The 20,483-nt window shown below is 37.7% G+C and overlaps 1 protein-coding gene across 42 annotated transcripts in view; it reads left to right on the forward strand.

Moving 5' to 3' along the window:
• The window catches only part of NEB (nebulin), a 224,169-nt gene that overhangs the window by 63,923 nt on the left and 139,763 nt on the right, over window positions 1–20,483 (forward strand). For 39 of the 42 annotated variants that reach the window (XM_050750407.1, XM_050750362.1, XM_050750367.1 and 36 more), the window contains 14 exons: window positions 227–433; window positions 910–1,014; window positions 1,167–1,274; window positions 1,921–2,232; window positions 3,441–3,647; window positions 6,588–6,692; window positions 7,659–7,766; window positions 9,282–9,593; window positions 9,721–9,927; window positions 10,369–10,473; window positions 11,636–11,743; window positions 14,863–15,174; window positions 15,368–15,571; window positions 19,542–19,646. In XM_050750407.1, coding sequence (XP_050606364.1) covers window positions 227–433; window positions 910–1,014; window positions 1,167–1,274; window positions 1,921–2,232; window positions 3,441–3,647; window positions 6,588–6,692; window positions 7,659–7,766; window positions 9,282–9,593; window positions 9,721–9,927; window positions 10,369–10,473; window positions 11,636–11,743; window positions 14,863–15,174; window positions 15,368–15,571; window positions 19,542–19,646 — 2,505 coding nt within the window. The remainder of the gene's footprint in view (window positions 1–226; window positions 434–909; window positions 1,015–1,166; window positions 1,275–1,920; window positions 2,233–3,440; window positions 3,648–6,587; window positions 6,693–7,658; window positions 7,767–9,281; window positions 9,594–9,720; window positions 9,928–10,368; window positions 10,474–11,635; window positions 11,744–14,862; window positions 15,175–15,367; window positions 15,572–19,541; window positions 19,647–20,483) is intronic. The other 3 variants (XM_050750393.1, XM_050750402.1, XM_050750405.1) reach the window with 2 other exon arrangements.

Consider the following 20,483-nt stretch of genomic DNA (forward strand, 5'->3'; position numbering starts at 1 on the left):
AAGTTAACTTTTTAAAGGAATTGCTGGGTCAGGATTTCCTGTTCAAAACCACTATGAATGCAATTACTTTTATAATTAATTTCTTCTGAAAGACTGCAGGGAGTAAAAAGCAGATTATTCTCCCCCTCCCAGCTTCCCTTTTACTTTTTGATTGTAAGTAAATCATGTAGCCAAAGAAACCCAAACCCTGACTATTTCTGAAATGATTGTTTTTTTCATTGTAAAGAATCTGTACAAATCTGACTTCACCAATTGGATGAAAGGGATCGGCTGGGTCCCCATAGAGTCCCTAGAGGTGGAGAAGGCAAAGAAAGCAGGAGAGATTCTGAGTGAGAAGAAGTATCGCCAGCACCCCGAGAAGCTGAAATTCACATACGCCATGGACACAATGGAACAGGCACTTAACAAGAGTAACAAACTGAACATGGACAAGGTAAGGACTCACCTGCCACCCTTGCCCAGGGAACCCTCATGGTATTCACGCCGTTGAGCCTGGCACTGCCCCCATCATCTCCTTCAGTGTTTCTATCTTTCTGATCGTCTTGATGGCGTTGGTGGGAGGGGACTCTATTGCTTGCATCATGTTTAGCGCATTCTCTTTCATAGTGACTCCCTCAGGTCATCGCTCAACAGCATGTTAAAAATGTGACAGAACCACAAAACTCCACATGGTTGTGCGGTGGGGGCAAGATGGTATTTGGTGTTTTGGTGGTAGAGGATTGCCTTATTCAACAATTTTTTTTCTCATTGTGTATTTAGTTTACTTGGCCCATCTTTTTGTTATTTCATCCATTTTCTAATATCAACAGTTAACCTCTTCTACCATGTAGATGCAAATCTCTTCCTGTTGGTAGCATTGGGTCAAACTTGTCCTGCTGTAAAATCATGCACCTGACTTTCTCGTTGCAGAGGCTCTATACTGAAAAATGGAACAAGGACAAGACCACCATTCATGTCATGCCTGACACACCAGATATTTTACTCTCCAGAGTAAATCAGATCACCATGAGTGATGTAAGTAGATTAACAACAGCAAAAGCTAGGAAGAAGGTTAAAGGGAACTGATACTTACATCTGCCTTTTTTACATGCCAACCACTTTGTAGTCAGGACGTTTATTCTAACCCCAATAACAAGATGCTGTTGTTTTTCTATTTTATTGTTTAGAAACTGTACAAAGCTGGCTGGGAAGAAGAAAAGAAGAAAGGATATGACCTGAGACCTGATGCCATTGCAATAAAGGCTGCAAGAGCCTCTAGAGACATTGCCAGTGATGTAAGCACTTCCACTGGGCCTTTTTGGGGCTGGGCAAGTAAGAACAAATGCGCCAAGCTTGTGTATATGTAGGAGCTGTGGTCAGCTCCATTCAGGGTTGGTGGGAATGCCATCGCATGTGACACACAAGACACCTCCCTTCACCTCATCCAAGTACTCTCTAATCATCTGTTCATTATTTAATATAAGTAGTGACTGAGTCTTGTTAAAATAAGTAGCCTTTAGAGTCTATTCAAATCATGTGAAATCCTAAGCAAATGTAAAGATGCAATCTACATATTTTACCAGGAGGCCCATGGCTGGGCCCTCTCTTTAAAGATGCACCATGAGAAATCATGCCTGCAGCCTTTTCTATCACTCAGACAGCTGAGTGGGGAAATCTGCTTTCTAAATCTCTCTAAACCAATTTATTTACACATCTCTTCAATTAACTCGGAGATTATTTTCTTTCCATGGATTCAAGTCTGGGAAAAACAAAATCGAAGTAAAAAGAGTTTGCTCCCTGCCTTTCATGAGTGCCTCCCTTCTAATTTTAGAGTAGCTCTAAAACCCTTCATCTAAGACAAAGCTAATGTCACCTAGCGAATGGTACTTTGTTCTCTTTCTTTTACCATTTTCATCACCATCATGTCTTCTCTGTCCACAGTACAAATACAAGCAAGCCTATGAACAAGCCAAAGGGAAACACATTGGCTTCCGGAGCCTGGAAGATGACCCCAAGCTGGTGCACTTCATGCAGGTGGCCAAGATGCAGTCAGACCGAGAGTACAAGAAGGGATACGAGAAATCCAAGACCTCCTTCCATACCCCAGTGGACATGCTCAGTGTGGTGGCTGCCAAGAAGTCTCAGGAAGTGGCCACCAACGCCAACTACAGGAACTTGATCCATACCTACAACATGCTTCCTGATGCCATGAGCTTTGAATTGGCCAAAACTAGGATGCAGATTCAGAGTGATGTATGTGAAAGCCACATTTGCAGAGTGCTTACTCTGGATAATAAGTAACCATGAATGACCATAAGTCATGACATTTTGAAAATCCTGAAAGAAATTCATCTGCAGTTTCCCAACATAGTGTTTCATTTGCTACCTTAGATTGAATTCATGTCTTTTAACAAAAGGAGATCAATTCTAAAAACTAAAGTCTTGTTTTCTACTATTGTTGCTGTGAGCATTGTTGGATGCTGAATTCCACAACAGCAAATGGAACTTCATTTCAGAAAGAGTGTATTGAAAGAAATATATCTAGCAAAGATGGTCAAAAGCATAATAGGCTTTTAATAGAGGAATGAAAGGGAAAGTAAGAAATCAGATAACCTGATAGCTCCAGCCCCTCCCTCCCAACCGGGTTTCATTCTACCACTTTAACTTTGCAATTGCCTACCTTACTAATGAAACTTTTTGAGAAGGTGATGACTGATACAGCTTTTGGACTAAACGTAAGAAAGACTGAGAAGGAATAGAGCCAAGAATTTAGCTAAAGAGGCCATTTGATGGTTGAGAGGTGAATTAAGTTACAAACCCAAAGCAGACCAAAGCAAGCCTACCAAAGCAAGCCTACATTTATCTTTGGGAATGTGAGGACTGAGCCATTAATTGCCAGGGAGGTAATAAGTGCCTGAATGAAAGCAACCATGGTACAGTTGTAGAGAGAAATGTCAAAGCCGAGGAGCAAAAAATGAAATTTACACAAAGTACCAGGAAGGTTTCTGGCATACCTGAGGGAATTGTAATGGTGGTGGGTGATCAAAGACAGTGAAAGAGAAAAATGGGGTTTCCATAGTCATCTATTAACCAAGGGGCCTCGGGAGTTTTTGTAAGAAAGGTCAGCATAGTTGCTTTTCTCAAGGAGATAACAGTCACCTGGCAGATGAATCTATGTGGTATTTCTTAGTACTTTTTCTTTATGAAGGCATTGAGAAAAACAAATCACAAAGACATTTCTGCTTAGTTTTTAATTTATCATGCAAGGAAATACAAAAAGGATAACATTTTAGGGAAGAAATGGTTGAAGTTCATCATGCTATTGGTTAAATACCAATATTCTAGCAAATATTGAAGTGGAAAAGTTGCAAATGAAGTGGAAGTTACAGAATATTAAACACACACTTGGAATTCTTGGGAAGTTTCCGTTTCTTCTCATGATTTATTTTCCTCTTTTGCAGAATCAGTACAAGGCTGACTATGCTGACTTCATGAAGGGCATTGGATGGCTCCCTCTGGGCTCCCTGGAAGCGGAGAAAAACAAGAAAGCCATGGAGATTATTAGTGAAAAGAAGTACCGCCAGCACCCAGACACTTTGAAGTATTCCACATTGATGGACTCGATGAACATGGTTTTGGCCCAGAATAATGCAAAAATTATGAACGAAGTAAGTCTTTTAATAATGCAGTGTCTCATATGCATCAGAGAGAATCCAGGTATAACTTACATGTAATCCACAGGCTTTGCTGATACAGTTATAGGGCATCACACTTGAGGTTATTTTACCTAGAAAAAGAGTCTTGTGGTTAAAAAAAAAAAAAAAAAGATAGGAATTATTTCTAACTAGTAGTCTCAAATCTTCAATGAACCATCCTATCTTATTGACATAACCAAATAAACAGGGACTTTTTCTTTTATTGCACCTCTTGAAAATGAGTCCTGTTTGTCTAAGGTGAGGTTTAATAGACATTCATGACACTGAATCAGCCGATTTCCTGACGGCAGCTGGTGTTGCAAACCAACCCCAAAGCCCAGTTTCCTTTCTGTTTTGATGGGATCAAAGAAAATTCCAAGATTATATGGCTATAGCAGCATTTCAAACCAGAATGTTCTCTGGGCAATCTTGAGGGCAATTGTTCTACATCAGTGTTCCCTTGGGTCATGAATTATTCCAGCTTTTAGAAAAGCCTTTCTCCATTTTTACATTGATTTGCAATAAGAGATCAAAACCAACAAGTACAATCAACTTTGAACATCTGTTTTTGAAGTTAAAAATAATCAAATAACTGCAGCAGCACTGGTGGATCAAAATGAGAAATGCCTTTGATTAACATAACAGAGAAAAAGATGATTTGGATCTAAACATGAAACAGTTGCAGAAAATAATGGCCCTAGTTGTGCTAGAAAGATAGAACTGGATTCTGCTAAGCCACAGAGTAAACTGCCTGGAGTCTTCAGAGAAGTGAATGATTTGTAGAGATCAATCTCCTTGAAAGGGACCTGCCTCAAAGACAAGGCACAAATTTCTGTGCCTCTTTTAAGATTTAGAATCTAAACTATGAGGATATCTGTTTTTTTCAGTGTTAGTGATGAACATGTCAGGATAATGATGCCAAGAGGAGAATCATAGAACTAACATGCACCGGCACTGAGAGATATCTCGATGATCATCAGGTTAAATCCTCCCACTGCAGAATTGAGAAAAGAACAGCCCAGAGAAGCAAAGCACCTCCCATAAGGGTACACAGCAGGTCAACAGCGGGGTCTGGACTAGGACAGGGATTCTGATAACTAGGCACTGCTCTTTCCACTAACATTTCACTGCCCAATACTATTACTACTAGCCACATGTGTTGATTTATGTTTGTATAAATCATATTAATAATTCAGTTTCTCATTCACATTAGCTGCATTTCAAGTACTCAGTCGTGTTCTACCATATTGGATTATGCAGAACATTTCCATCATTGCAGAAAGTTCTATTGTATAGTGCTGGTCTAAAACAAGGTTCAGAAAAATGACTGTTTTTGTAAATAAAGTTCTATAGTTACACAACCACAGCTGTTTGTCAGCATGTGGTCTCTGGCTGCTTTTGGACTACAGCAGCAGAGTTGAGTAGCTAATGACAGCAGTTTTGTAGCCCACAAGGCCTGAAATTTAAAGAATTTCTGTCTATACAGAAAAAGTTTGCCAACCTCTAGTTCAGAAGAAGGTTATCCTTATTTTAATTAATACGGACTAAAACAAAGAGATAGCATTTTTCATCTATTGCATTTGCAAAAATTAAGAAGCTGTGTTACACACAATATCTGTAAGGGAGTTTGCGTTAAAGCAAACTTTTAATGGGCCATTTGTTAAAATTTAAAATTCAGGTATCATTACCCTGTAGAAATCTTTATACATGTGTGCAAAGATATACATACATACATACACACAAGAATATGTTTGCACTTTAGGGTTTCTGAAAGGAGATGCTGAGATGAAAATTGGAGTGCAGAGTATTTTTTAGGGATCCTAGTCCTTGGGAGGAAGGACTAGACGGGAGGAGAAGTTGAACAGTGATGCTAGCATGACAAAGGCTTGGCCAGTCCCACAGAGGGCTCTCAAGTGTCTCTGTAGTAGAGACCTGCATTGAGCTGAAATGGCTAGATCTTTGTACACCCACTTCGATGAGCTGTTGAGTGTGGTTATCTGGGAAGTGCATGCTCTTGAGTGAGATAGCTGATGACTAGAAACTGTTTGTCAAAAGTTGGGGAATCAGGTCCTTCCTTGAATGGGTATATTGGTGGCACATCTCCATGTCCACCACAAGGATCATGACATTGCTTGTAGTAGAAAAAGGCTAGAGGCCGTAAGTTAAATATTCATCAACAGAGAACTGGTTAACTTAATTAGAATATACCTCCTAATGAAATACTATGTGGCTCTACAAATGAATGAAATAAATTATTTTAAGAAGTTGTTCAAAGATGTCTATATTATTAAGTTAAAAATCAAGATGTAGAACATGACTTCATGCATATTTTAGAAGGACTATATGTGTGTTTAAATGTACACAGAAAATTTTAGGAGGCAAATGCTACCTCCATGCTGTAAGGTAAGGGGAAAAAGCATTTTTACTTTCTGTCTTATTTCCTCCCTGCTGTATTGTTTGAATAAGCAACTTTTCCATTAAATTTTTTTTGGGCCAGGTGCAGTGGCTCATGCCTGTAATACTAGCACTTTGGGAGGTGACGGCAGGTGGATTGCTTGAGCTCAGGAGTTTGAAACCAGCCTGGGAAACATGGCAAAAACCCATCTCTACGAAAAATACAAAAATTAGCCAGGCGTGGTAGTGCCTGCCTGTAGTCCCAGCTACTCAGAGGCTGAGGTGGGAGGATGGATTGTTTGAGCCTAGGAGGTAGAGGATGCAGTAAGCCATAATTGCACTACTGCACTCCAGCCTGGGTGACAGCATGAGACTCTGTCTCAAAAATAATGAATAAATTAATTTAAACCTAGTTAATAAAAACACATGAAATATTGATATATATGTGTACAATGATATGTATGTACTAAGTAAGCTTCTTTTAAGATTTTAAACACTAATTTACACTGTTTTTCCTAGCATCTCTACAAACAAGCATGGGAGGCTGATAAAACCAAAGTCCACATCATGCCTGATATCCCCCAGATTATTTTGGCAAAGGCAAATGCAATTAATATGAGTGATGTAAGTATAGTTCCTCCTGTTGTCATCTTCCTCTCCAGCAGATTTGAGCCAGTAAGAACAAATTAATTAATCTCTCTCTCAGTTATGAGAATGAATGTTTTAAAAATAATGGTGGAAATCCACACATGAGGCTCTTTCTCTTTCTAATTTTGCTTTGCAGAGTTGGAGTAGGCCTGTCGATGGGGTTGGGCCAAGCAGTTAAGAATTTGAAGGGTGACTGGATTTTGTTCTAGGGGGGCACTCCTTATTAAATTGAGAGATTTGGTAGAAAGAAACAGGCTTGGGGGCCAGGAGAAGAGAAAAAGGAAATGAGAGTTCTGGAATTTCGTTCTTAGCCTTTCTATCAAACCTTTGAGATGGTTCTGAGGAAGGGGTTAAATGGAAAGGGAAGAAAAACATTTTGAAGAATTTGGGGCAAACCCCATAACAAGGAATGTGCCACACTTATTAGAAAATGTATCGATGTTTTATTTCATTTCCTTTTTCGTCTAATCATAGTTGCTAGGAAATCTTCTAATCCTACCTATTTTTTTTGTTTCTTTGTTTGAATTCCACAGAGATTTGGAATAGCTGAGTTTTTCTTTAATTGTAGATTCCACATTATTATACAAATAAAAGTGCTGATTATAAAACAGTGACTTTTCTTTGATGTCAGAATAGGGCTGTTTTGTAGTCTTCCTTTAACTCTTACTTGCATCAATAAGAATCTCCAGGACTATTACAATCTAATAGAGACCAGTAACTTTTACTTTTTTCTGGTAGTTTCCTGAAAACATGTTTAAGTTTGTTATAGATTGTTTTTCAAACACAGTTATGTTACTTGTAAGAACATTCAGCCACTAAAGCACCAATGAAGCATTCTACTTAAAAACAAAAAAAAGACACCACAGTGGTAGTTTACTCTTCTAAAAGAAATCCAGGCTTTCATATTCAGAAGAAAACTCTTCCCTTTGCCTCTCTTTACAGAAACTCTACAAACTTTCCTTGGAAGAGTCTAAAAAGAAAGGCTATGATCTCAGACCGGATGCAATTCCTATCAAAGCTGCTAAGGCTTCCAGAGATATTGCAAGTGATGTAAGTCCGAAGGAAAGCAGTCACCTGGCTGGGGGTTTCTAGGGAACCGAAATAATAAGGTTGAGTTCTGGAAACACTGAGTGGACACAATATGAAAAACAGTAGGTCTCACTCTCTGTGAATGCTTCTTAACCTTGCTTTTGTGTGTGCTCTGATATTTCTGAAAAAACACCAAGCTAACCACATGGTGACCCTCATAGATGTTAGCTCCCTGACTCATGAGATCTAGATACACTTACTTTGAATCTGTCACCAACGCTATGGCTTGTAGAAATTCAAAGCCCTTCACTAAGCTTTCTTGGTGAAAGTCTCGTGTTGTTCTTGCCTCCTGCTTCTTCAGAGCTGATTTTTCTCCCAGGATGTCTCATGGATGCAAGAGTGCTGATCATCTGGGCTCATGATGGTTGATGAGTAAATAATCAGCAATTGTTGCAAACCAGTTGTTAAACCGTCGGTGGCTTCATGTCAGCTATGATGGGCATACTTACACCACAGAAATTGGCAAACACTACCAAGTGAGGCTTTCCCCGCACTGCGCGGCAAAAAGCAGGTGTACCAACACATCACTGTCATAACATGCCACCTATATGAAACTCAGTTCTTTCATTTGGTTGTTTCCACAAGAAATCCACTCACAGGGAGCATTTAATGACGTGGAGGTCCTGGGAGGAGCACATTTCAAAACACTCTTTCCTTGGTCACCCATGAGTTTTACTTTCTTTCCTCTTCATCTCTATTCTTCATCTTCCCTACCTATCCAGCCCATTCCACTCTCTCTTATTATCCCGAGAACTCCAAATTCTTCTCCCCTCTATTACGCTGGAGTAATTTGGTTCTACTAGCTTCTACCCCCAACTTGCACATGCAATCCCACAAGGAGATAGGCAGAAAAAGAAGCTCTCCATGGATCAAGATCTCCCCTCTATAGAAGAAAGTTGAGATGATAAATAGGACAATTTCTTCCCCCATTATAGCAGTTTAGAGAGTCTTAAAGGAAAAGGAGCTCCACAAATATAAAGCTATTCTAAAATTACACTCTGTGTCTCATAATTGAACATTTTCTCATCAGTAAATGACTGACAGGATAATTTCTCAGGGCAGCAATAAGAGAAATGTTCTTTTCTTTTCTTTTCTTTTCTTTTTCTGTGTTCTTTTTACCTCCTAAAGTCCTCTTTAGCACTAACAGCAAAGTACATGCATAAGTCAGTGTAATGCATCATCACAAGATCTGGGTTCTAATCCTCAGTGGCCTCAACAAGTTGCTCAGCTCTCTGGGTCTCAACTTATTCATCTATAAAATGAGGGCAGTAATAAGGACTTTGCTATCTACCTCACAAGGGAGAGTTGTATTCAGTTACATCAATAAATATGAAAAATGCGTTCGTGAACTATAGAGCTCTATACAAATATAATTTTTAATTATATTTTATAATTATACAAAAATAGCATATTGACACTAGACCGATTTTTAGTCAAAGGAATTGCTCTGTGTAAAAACTCATATTTTCTTCACAGTATAAATACAAGCACGATTATGAAAAAGGGAAGGGGAAAATGGTTGGTTTCCGCAGTCTCGAGGATGATCCCAAATTAGTCCATTCCATGCAAGTGGCTAAGATGCAATCTGATCGGGAGTACAAGAAAAACTATGAGAACACAAAGACCAGCTACCACACCCCTGCTGACATGCTCAGTGTCACGGCTGCCAAGGATGCCCAAGCCAACATCACCAATACTAACTACAAGCACCTGATTCACAAGTACATCCTCCTTCCAGATGCAATGAACATTGAACTGACCAGGAATATGAATCGCATACAGAGTGATGTAAGGCTTTCTTCTACTTGGGTGATGGTTGGAATCTCATGGGAAGGGAGATTACAGTCTGTTTACATGCCATGCTTTTGTGTCTAAATGGATAAGATAAAGTAGAATTTGCTTATCTTCTTTATAGAATGAATATAAGCAAGATTACAATGAATGGTACAAAGGGCTTGGCTGGAGTCCAGCAGGTTCTCTGGAAGTGGAGAAGGCCAAGAAAGCAACTGAATATGCCAGTGATCAGAAATACCGCCAGCACCCGAGCAACTTCCAGTTTAAGAAGCTGACTGATTCCATGGACATGGTGCTTGCCAAGCAGAATGCGCATACCATGAACAAGGTACACAGAACAGTGGCCGTCCACACAGCTTCCACATGAGGAAAGGCTAGCAGGCTCTGGTTCTTGTTTGGAGAAATCTAATTCAGGTCCATCATTCCTAGGCAGTGGCAAACCGTTCCAGATCATTCCCCTACACCATCTTCTTCTGTCCACCTCTTACATTTTTTTCTTCTCTTGACCTTCTAGTTGGGTTAGAAATTATTTATATTTTTAATTATTATATCTTCAATACTTTCCATTGTAGAGAACAGAAAATACTTAAAAGATTATTTTTTAAAATCTGAGTTTGTTTTTAGAGTCTTTTCTGAATTATATGCTACTTAGTTATTACTTTACTATGTCAAATTGAGTGCATTCAAGTACTAATATATAAATACATATTTTTCTTCCCTGCTTGTCCCAGTTATTCCAATTTCATGTCTTTTTTTCCCCACTTCCTAGTATTTATACACCGTTGATTGGAATAAAGATAAGACCAATGTTCACGTGATGCCTGATACACCAGATATTTTACAAGCCAAGCAGAATCAAACACTGTATAGTCAGGTAAAGTTACATAAAAACTACTTGTAAGGGTTTTGTATTGAAACTTATAAACTTATAAAATAATGTAATAGTAAATACTGATATAAATGTTGAAGCAATGGAAGTTTGGAAATGACACACTGATTAGCCCAGGATGTTGCAAAATAGAGTGGTTAAGAGCAAAGGCTTCAGCCACAACTGTATACTTCATGGAGCAGGTTCTGTGTCTGTTTATCTCTGTGTTCATTGTGCTTGATACCAAGCAGGAAATCAATAGATAATTGTTGAAAAAAATTGCATCAAACAGCCGGGTGCGATGACATGCACCTGTAGTCCTAGCTACTCAGAAAGGTGAGGCAGGAGGATCCCTTGAGCCCAGAAGTTTGAATCCAGTTTGGACAACATTGGGAGACCCTATCTCTAATAAATAAACACATAAATAAGGTAAAAATTGCATCAAACAGACTTGGTATGAGTTTTGGCTTTGCCATTTTTGAGATGTATGATACTGGGTAACTCAATTACCTGTCTAAATCTCACTTTCCTCATCCCTAAAGTTGGGACCATAAACGTACCTATGACATTGGATTGCCATGAGGACTAAATGGGAAATTCTGTGTAAGATCCTCAACACAGTGCCTGGCCCATGGAAAGTACTGGATAACTATGAGCTATTTTTGTTATTACCCAGTTCTAACACACATACATCCATTCAATCAGTAAAGTCAACTCAGAAAGATTGCAACTAAATTATTGCAATTTATAAAAAGTATTTCATTTATTGCTTTTATCACTTAGCTAATTACAATGTTGTGACCTGTTTTTATTAGCAATTATCTTAATATCTATCTTCAAAATAGTAAGCCAAGGTGGTATTTAACAGCAGTGAGAAAAGTACCTGATATGCCTGATATGACCATATTGTTTCTGAACAGCAGAGGCTGTGATAAAATATACCACCAGGATTCTCACAGCCAAAAAAGATTAAAGCCAGGTCATATGATGCTGAGCCAGTGCTTTTTCTACTCCTTTAAACAACTTGTTTTATTTTTATCCATATCTTTAAAGATAGGGTAGATGATGTTCGATCTGATATTCACTCTGTAGGTAAACTTTTCCCTAATAATCTGCTGAGATTCTTTATATAGGCAGAATAATGCTGAAGAATATCTTTAATTTTCAGAAACTCTATAAACTTGGATGGGAAGAATCTTTGAAGAAAGGCTATGATCTCCCAGTTGATGCGATTTCTGTACAGCTAGCTAAAGCTTCAAGAGACATTGCTAGTGATGTGAGTACTAGTTTGAGTTCTAGAAGGATATATTTTTATCTGAATCAGGTAACTTAATGTCAGTAACTATTTTTATAGATAGGCTTTACCTTTCAAAATATAATGCTTCCTTCATTTTCTTCTACCCTCTTCATTTATCCAGAGTTCACTCTTCTTTTTCACTGTTCGTATGTCCAAAGGGGCTTCCTGAATAGAGATCGGGCCTGAAGACCTCTAAGATCCATTAGAATAAGATGCTCTACTTGGGGATATTATAAAGGACCCAAGATTGCAAGTTTTCCCTACTTTCCTGAAAATATAATAATTTTCCTGTTTTCTACTTGTCTATTTTAGATAAATTCAAAGTGCCAGATAATAAATCAACCTCAACAAACTGATGCTGATAGATTTTATATGCACATCTTTTAAAATAGGCTGTCAGTTATTTCAGTTTAACCCATTTTGCACTTATATAATTGTAATAAATTACCTTGGGACTTAAAAAATCCAAGAAGGTCCAGAAATTTAGGTTTAAGTTCCTAAGGGCTTACTTAATTCTTCTTTCTGCTGAAAATCTGGTCTAAAGTTCATAGACTCACTCTCCCAAAGGTAGATTCTAGTTATGATTAGAAACGGTAGCAAATCTGGTGAAAAACTAGGTATTGCCTCTATTGGTTAATTTTTTACAAGTATTTTACTTAGATATTCTGCATATTGCTAGCATATCATTTTGTTAATCCCAAAACTTAACCACAAAAATTCAGAAGGTCTTGGTTATAGTAAATAAATTACCAGGATTTCATAGGGAAGCAGGACCTCTTAATTAAAATCTTTAAAAGAAAACAGGGATTTGGTTAATATGCAGGTTGAAGTACAGAGTGGAGGAAAAGAGTGCCTAAAAATGGAATCTGACAATAAATTCTAAGAACATAAGGGAAGATTTTATTTAATTCACTTAATTTCTGGCACTCCAGAAATGTGGGAAAACTAATATGATGATACATTATTACCCACTCTCCAGCTTGCAGGTCAATCCCTTATTAAAATAAATCAACGAGATGATAAGCCTAAAGCAATAATGATGTGTAAACTCATTTTCATTTAATGCTATATGCTAAAGATAGTTTAGGAATTGAAGAAATAACATCAATAATCTCCTAACAACCCAACAATTTGATAGTACCTCATTTCTTTTTGTGTGAACCCATTAATTCGAACCTTTTGAAATCTTACTCTCAAATGAACTATTAGTGAACTTTCCCACTATTATAGAGATGTATTTTCCTCAATTTCAAATGTCCTTGTATTTGTAAAATTTCAGAAAATTAAAACTATTTTTATAAGTATTTAATTTAATGAATTAGAATCATAGAATTTAGAGTTGGAAGATAAAGGACATTTAATCTAATCTCCCACTCAGCATCCTACCTTCTTTCCATTTCCAAAAGTCTGTAGATACTTAAAAATATAAGAATTTTGGAGGCTGGGTGCAGTGGTTCCCTCCCGTAATCTCAGCACTTTGGGAGGCCAAGGCAAGAAGATCATTTGAAGCCAGGAGTTGAAGACCAACCTGGGCAACATAGTGAGACTCTTTCTTTACAAAAAATAAAAAAGTAGCCGGGCATGGTGGTGTGTGCCTGGAATCTCAGCTACTTAGGAGGCTGAGATGGGAGGATCACTTGAGCTCGGAAGGTTGAGGCTTTAGTGAGCCATGATCACACCACTGCACTCCAGCCTGGGCAATGGAGCAAGACGGTGTCTCAAAAATAAAAAAATTCTTTAAAGGAATTTTGGAGTCCTTCAGGGCAGGTCATTTCTTTGTTAGATCATTTCCAGTTGCCATTATATAGCTTCTTATTTTTACGTAAATAATTTACCGATAAGCTCTAGATCTCTGTTCTACACCACCACAAGTAGCCTATTTCCACTTCCACTTGATAGCTTTTCAGACTTTTTCATATTTGCCCTCCTTTCGTTTCAGTTTTATACATTCTTCAATCTTCTGATCATTCTATTTGTAATTTATGCTGTTTTTTCAAAACTCCTGTCAAAATAGAATCCCTCAAAATTTAGTGTTGTTTTCTTGATACAGGAGGTCAGTTCAGAGAGCTTATTTGTGCCCCATACAGAATCTATGGCACTACTTTTTAAAAAGCAATTTTGTCAGATTGCTTATGTTGAACTTATAGTCCACTTAAACTCCTGAATATTTGATATATGTAATAATGAAGCTGGGTATCATGTAAGGTATAAGATGTGTTCGCACCTAACATCAAGTAAATGCTGTTATTATACTCATTATTGTTATCACTGTTGTTACTGTCATCTAGTACTAATGTAATTTTTCTCAATTGAACCCAAATACCAAATTTTACTTTTACTGTCTTAAATTTATGTAATCATTTTGATCCATTTGGCAGTATGTGGAGCTCTTGTGGAATTTTCTTCCTAATCTAACATATTTAGTTATTTTTAGCCATCTGCACATGCAAGATATGGATCCCAAACAGGACAAGGACAAGGTTATATGACATAACCACATGGCAAGCCACAAAAAAATCCTGCTATTTAATAAATTAGTCTCCACTATTAGGTGTATTTACTTAGTCATGTATCTTCCTGATTTTTCTGTCATTTAGCCCGTAAGGATTATCATTTCCATAATAATATCACAAGAGCTATATTAAATACAACCCCAAAGTCAGAATACACAATAGCTAGCACAACCAAACATATATTTCTGCATCTAGTTAGAATTAATTTCTTATAACCTCTGTTGATACATTACATTTCTATGTATCAACATTAGATTTCTTCAGAAGCTTCCATGTAAACAAGGCTTAGTTTAAGTAAGTAAACATTCCATACTAAGGTAGCATAGACAACCCTTCTCTCATTTCGGTTTTGGAAAACAAACACGAAAACAAGGCAAATTGAAGCTGAGTGAGGTGGCATGTGCCTGTAATCTCAGCTACTAGGGAGGCTGAAGCTAGAAGAGTAGGCCTGGGAGTTCAAGACCAGCCTGGGAAACATAACGAGATCCGTGTCTCAAGAAAAAGAAAGAAAAGAAAAAAAAGCAAGTTGAGCTTAACTCGGCCTTTGTTTGTGTACTAAAAGAGCTGTGTTTTCTCTGATTTCAGTTTAAATACAAACAAGGCTACCGAAAGCAACTTGGCCACCATGTTGGATTCCGGAGTCTGCAAGATGACCCAAAACTTGTGTTGTCCATGAATGTAGCCAAAATGCAGAGTGAAAGAGAATATAAGAAGGACTTTGAGAAGTGGAAAACTAAGTTCTCCAGTCCAGTGGACATGTTGGGAGTGGTACTGGCCAAGAAGTGTCAGGAGTTGGTTAGTGACGTGGACTACAAGAACTACTTACATCAGTGGACATGTCTGCCTGATCAGAACGATGTTGTGCAAGCTAAGAAAGTTTATGAACTGCAAAGTGAGGTCAGTTTCTATTAAATGCAATCGTTTATATATTAATTCATATTTTATATGAGTAGCTATTTAGTCAAAGAGAAGTGAAACTCGGAATTGTTATTGAAAATCTAAAATGCATCTGTTTGTAATGCATAGAATCACTTGAATCTGGGATCCAGGTGACAATGGGATTTTGATGGCTTGCTCTGTCTTTTCACAGAATCTATATAAATCTGACCTAGAGTGGCTGAGAGGCATAGGATGGAGTCCCTTGGGTTCTTTAGAGGCAGAAAAGAACAAGCGGGCTTCGGAAATCATCAGTGAGAAAAAATATCGTCAGCCTCCAGACAGAAACAAGTTCACCAGCATTCCTGATGCCATGGACATAGTTCTGGCAAAGACAAATGCCAAAAATAGGAGTGATGTGAGTAGCACTCTGGAAATAAATAAAATAGATTATAGTGCCTGCTACCTAGTATTTGCTCAATAGCGCTTGCTTAATAAATGAGTAGAACCGCAAAGCATTGCCTCATACATCACCACATAACATTTTATATTGGATCGCTTTATTTGAGTTAGCAACTACCCTACACTGAATCGTGTAAAAATAGGTCAGTGTCAGTTTTTGTCACCCAAAGCTTATTTATTTAACCAAAATGTAATGGGAAAATGATTGAACAAACTTTTTCTTTGAAACTTGAGTGCATGAAACACCCAGATGTTTTTTGTTGGGGTAGAGTGTATGAGGGGGAAAGATTCTGAGTACCTTACACAGGCACAATTGATGTGTTATAAAGAGTGTATTTCCTGACAAATGATTATAATGCTTTTAGTTTAGCTGAATCAAGATAAACGGATAATTCTGTCACCGTAAATAAGTATATATTTCATCTTCAACTTATTTTCTTCACCAGCTCTGACACCAGTGTCTAACACATAATAGGTACTCAATAAATATTCATTGAAAAAAATAAATAAAACATAGCAGGGTGGAGTAATTATATGCAAAGAAGGGAAAGATTACTCAACACTGCTCAGCTAAAAGCCTAACCCTGAACATTACAGAGTATTGAAGTATGTGCCCTGAAATCTGTAATTGGTAAGAAGATTTAAATAGATATATAATAACCATCTGTTATTAGGAGGATCTAAATATGTATATACTGTAGGTCTTAGAAGGATCTGAATATATATACTATATGTAATATGCTATATACTTTACATATATCATATATATCAGAAGTTTTATATAACATATAAGCCCATACTCAGCTTACAATAAGCATTGATAAACTGTAGTTCCTCTTTTCCTAACTAACCCCTTACAGACTTTTTATAATGTTGATTTCCAGAATGTATAGTAAATGTTGACCTGTCAGGTTCATTATGAATGTTTAAGCATTTACTTATTCTTTTGTTGTTTTATGATGACAGTCAGAATCCAACAAACTGAGAAAACAACAAATTTGTACAAAATATTTCCCCCTTCTTGGAATCCAAGTTTCTTTTCTCTCTGTGAAACAAGAGAGAGATCATGAAGTTTATCAATATACGTGTTCCGGGACAGGACTTCCCAGCAGTGCGCTCTAGTTTGGGGAATGCTGAAATATGGAGCTCTCAGGCCTCAGGGCCACCACACAAAACCCGGGCCAGCTGGGGTCCTTCAGCCTGCTGTCTCTCCTTCTGAATAGACTGATGCGCCTATCCTAGTGTAAATAATAACAGCATTTTCTCTGCATTCCATGTGGTGAAAGTGGTGCATGCCATTGAAGAAATAGTCTAACTTAGTGACTCTCAACCAGAAGAAATTTTGCCCCACAGGAACATTTAGCAACATCTAGAAATATTTTTGGTTTTTACAACTGGGGAGTGGCATGCTACTGGCATCTAGTGGGTAGAAGCCAGGGATGCTGCTAAGCACCCCACAATGCACAGGGCAGCCCCCACAACAAAGAATCATCCAGTACACAATATCAGTGGTTAGGAGGTAGAGAAACTCTGCTGTTTGCTTGGTGGGTACAATGTGTGTTGCTCCAGTGATGGATGCACTGAAGGCCCTGACTTTACCACAATGCAGTTGCACTTGTGCCCCCACGAATATATGGAAATTAAAAAAAGTTTTAAAGAGAAAATCTGGTGTTACTAAATCCAAAAGGGTAGTGCAGAACCAGGATACACGCATGTGGAAATTAACAAGCCTTGCCTTTGTTTTGGTGCTGAGGGTCTTAATTGACTTTGCTGGGTTATATGCACCATGGCAAACATGTGCAGGAAAAAGAAAAGTGCCATACACACACATCTCATGCTGCACACCTCAAAGGGAAATGGACAAGTTTAAGGAATCAGACCAAAAAAATTTTATATTGAAATAATTTCAGGCACTCAGAAAAGTTGAAAAAATAGTACATGTAATTCACATATGTGTGTATGTGTGTGTGCGTATACCCAGATTCCCCAAATGTTAACATCTTACCACATTTGCCTTCTCTTTTTGTCTCTTTTTCTCCCTTTCTTTCTCTCAGATCTAGACCTATATCTATATATCTCTATGAGAAATTAAATTGTTTCATGATGCCTATTCTGCCTGTATTTCCCAAAAATAAGAATATTCTCAATAATCACATTGTGATGATTAAAATCACAAAATTAATTTTCACTAGTCTGCTAGTCTACAGAATTTATTCAGTTTTATCACTAATATCCTTTATAAGAAAAGAAAATATTTTCTCTGGCTCAGGATTTAATTCAAGACCACAGGTTGCATTACTTGCTATGTCTTTAGTCTCTTTTACTCTGGACTAGTTCCTCACTGTTTCTTTGCCTTCCAAGTTTTTGACATTCGTAAAGAACATAGATCAGTTATTTTGTAGAATCTCTTTCCATTTGGGTTTTCTGGTGGGTCCTTGTGATAGACTCAGATTATCTTTTCAGTAGGAGATTACACATTGTGTCCTCCTCAGTACCTCATATCAGGAGGCACAGGATATCAATTTGTTCTATTACTAATAACTTAAACACTTGGTTAAAGTGAGATTGCCAGGTTGCTATACTGTTGAGTAACCATTTTATCCTTTGTAATTGATAAGTAATCTGGCAGGGAGATTTTCTGACCCTGTGTAAATATTCTGTTTTTCATCAAATTTTCCTAGTTTTAGCTGAGCACGATGGCTCACACCTGTAATCACAGTACTTTGGGAGGCCAAGGCAGGTGGATCACCTGAGATCGGGAGTTCAAGACCAGCCTGGCCAACATGGTGAAACCCCATCTCTACTAAAAATACAAAAATTAGCTGGGCATGGTGGTGGGTGCCTGTAATCCCAGCTACTTGGGAAGCTGAGGCAGGAGAATTGCTTGAACCTGGGAGGTGGAGGTTGCAGTGAGCTGAGACTGCGCCATTGCACTCCAGCCTGGGCAACAAGAGTGAAACTCTGTCTCAAAAAAAAAAAAAAAAAAAGAAAATCCTAGTTTTAGTAAGTCAATGAAACTTTTGTTTGGATCCCCTTGTCTTCTGTTGAAGAGACATAAGGATGGCTTTGGGACATCAAAGAGATTTTGATAAATTCCCCCCAAAAAAATCATTTTGGGAATCCTAATCTTTCACAATGATTGTGAGGTGTAATTATAAATAATAAGCCACATGGAAGATGGACACAGTGGCTCACACTTGTAATCCCAGCACTTTGGGAGGCTGAGGCGGGCAGATCACCTGAGATGGGGAGTTCAAGGCCATCCTGGCCAACATGGCGAAACCCTGTCTCTACTAAAAATACAAAAATTAGCCTGCTATGCTGGCGCTTGCCTGTAATCCCAGCTACGCAGGTGGCTGAGGCACCAGAATCACTTTTCTCAGGAGGCAGAGGTTGCAGTGAGCCATGATTGCGCCATTGCACTCCAGCCTGGGCAACAGAGTAAGACTCTGTGTCAAAATAATAACAAGCCACATAGGAAATAAAACTCCCTGACTTCTAGGCACACTTTGAATAAGACAGCTTTTGAAAAGGCAAGGGCTGCCTCTCAATTAAACACTGAGGGACACAACCCAAAAGATGGAGAAGCCTGTTTCATTTGATAATATTGGCAAAGCATGTGATTACCTAGATTGATTTCTTGTAGGCAGGATTTTCTGTAACTTTGAAAATGTGACCCATAATCTCCGTTTTGAAAGGCAGTTATGTTCCAGATAAATCAAGAAATAATGCATCTATTTTCTGCTTATGTTCCAGATAAATCAAGAAATAATGCATCTATTTTCTGCTTATGTTATGTTGTTCTGCTTATGATATCAATTCCGCATAATGTTTAATTAAGATAAAATCAGCAATTCTGTTTGAAGCCAACTGTGTCATTCACTAATCTAACAACACCACTGAAAAATTCTTATTTCTTATTTTAGAGACTTTATAGAGAAGCTTGGGACAAAGACAAGACTCAGATCCATATCATGCCTGATACACCTGACATTGTTCTGGCTAAAGCAAATTTAATCAACACAAGTGATGTAAGTTTTCAAATTCAGCATGTGTTTTCAGAAAGCTCATTTTGATTGTTTCTAAATCAGTGAAGTTTTCTGGAAGTTCTTTGAATCCCTGAATTATTATAATTAATGAACTACATATGACTTAGATTCTTTATTTAGTGGCTTGTAGATTGAACATCGAAATGTTAGTACTCACTGTGTCAGGCAGAATGGGGAGTCTGTATTCTATGTTCCTTGCAGTCCATTGTTATACATATCATCACAGGGTGATGGCTTGTATTGCATTTCCCAGTGTGGACAGGCACTCTTTGCAGGCAGAGACAATTCTTATTGAATCTACAGTGCTTATCTAGAATCGTGCCTGACACATAGTAGATACTCAATGAAATTTTGGATCAGTGAGCATACAAAAGCCATGCAGGAGAATTTCATTTTTATTGTCATTGTCATTGCAGCATAATCTCCTGAAATTTATACATCTGAAAATTAAATATTTTAAAAACAAATTCTAAATTCTAATAGAATGACTTTAACATTAAAGAATGTATCAAAGTAATGCCACAAAGGACTAACAGATAAACACAAGTCCAAGATCAACAGGCACTTTAAATAATCTGGTTTCTGGATAAAAGTACATTTAAATTATATTCTCAATTTTTAAGTTATGTCACAGATCTGAAAAAAAAATTATTTTGCTTAAGCTTTTAAAATTCATTATTTAAACTTTCTTCAAAACATCTTAAGTTTTAGAAATTATGGTGGACTCAGTATCTTACCTATAGATGTGGATCCTATTTTGGATGGTCCCATATTGGGAGACAGACTATTTCACAGTGCATCAGCTACATGGAAGAGATA

Source organism: Macaca thibetana, chromosome 12, assembly GCF_024542745.1.
Source record: "Macaca thibetana thibetana isolate TM-01 chromosome 12, ASM2454274v1, whole genome shotgun sequence".
In the NCBI taxonomy this organism is placed as follows: domain Eukaryota; kingdom Metazoa; phylum Chordata; class Mammalia; order Primates; family Cercopithecidae; genus Macaca; species Macaca thibetana.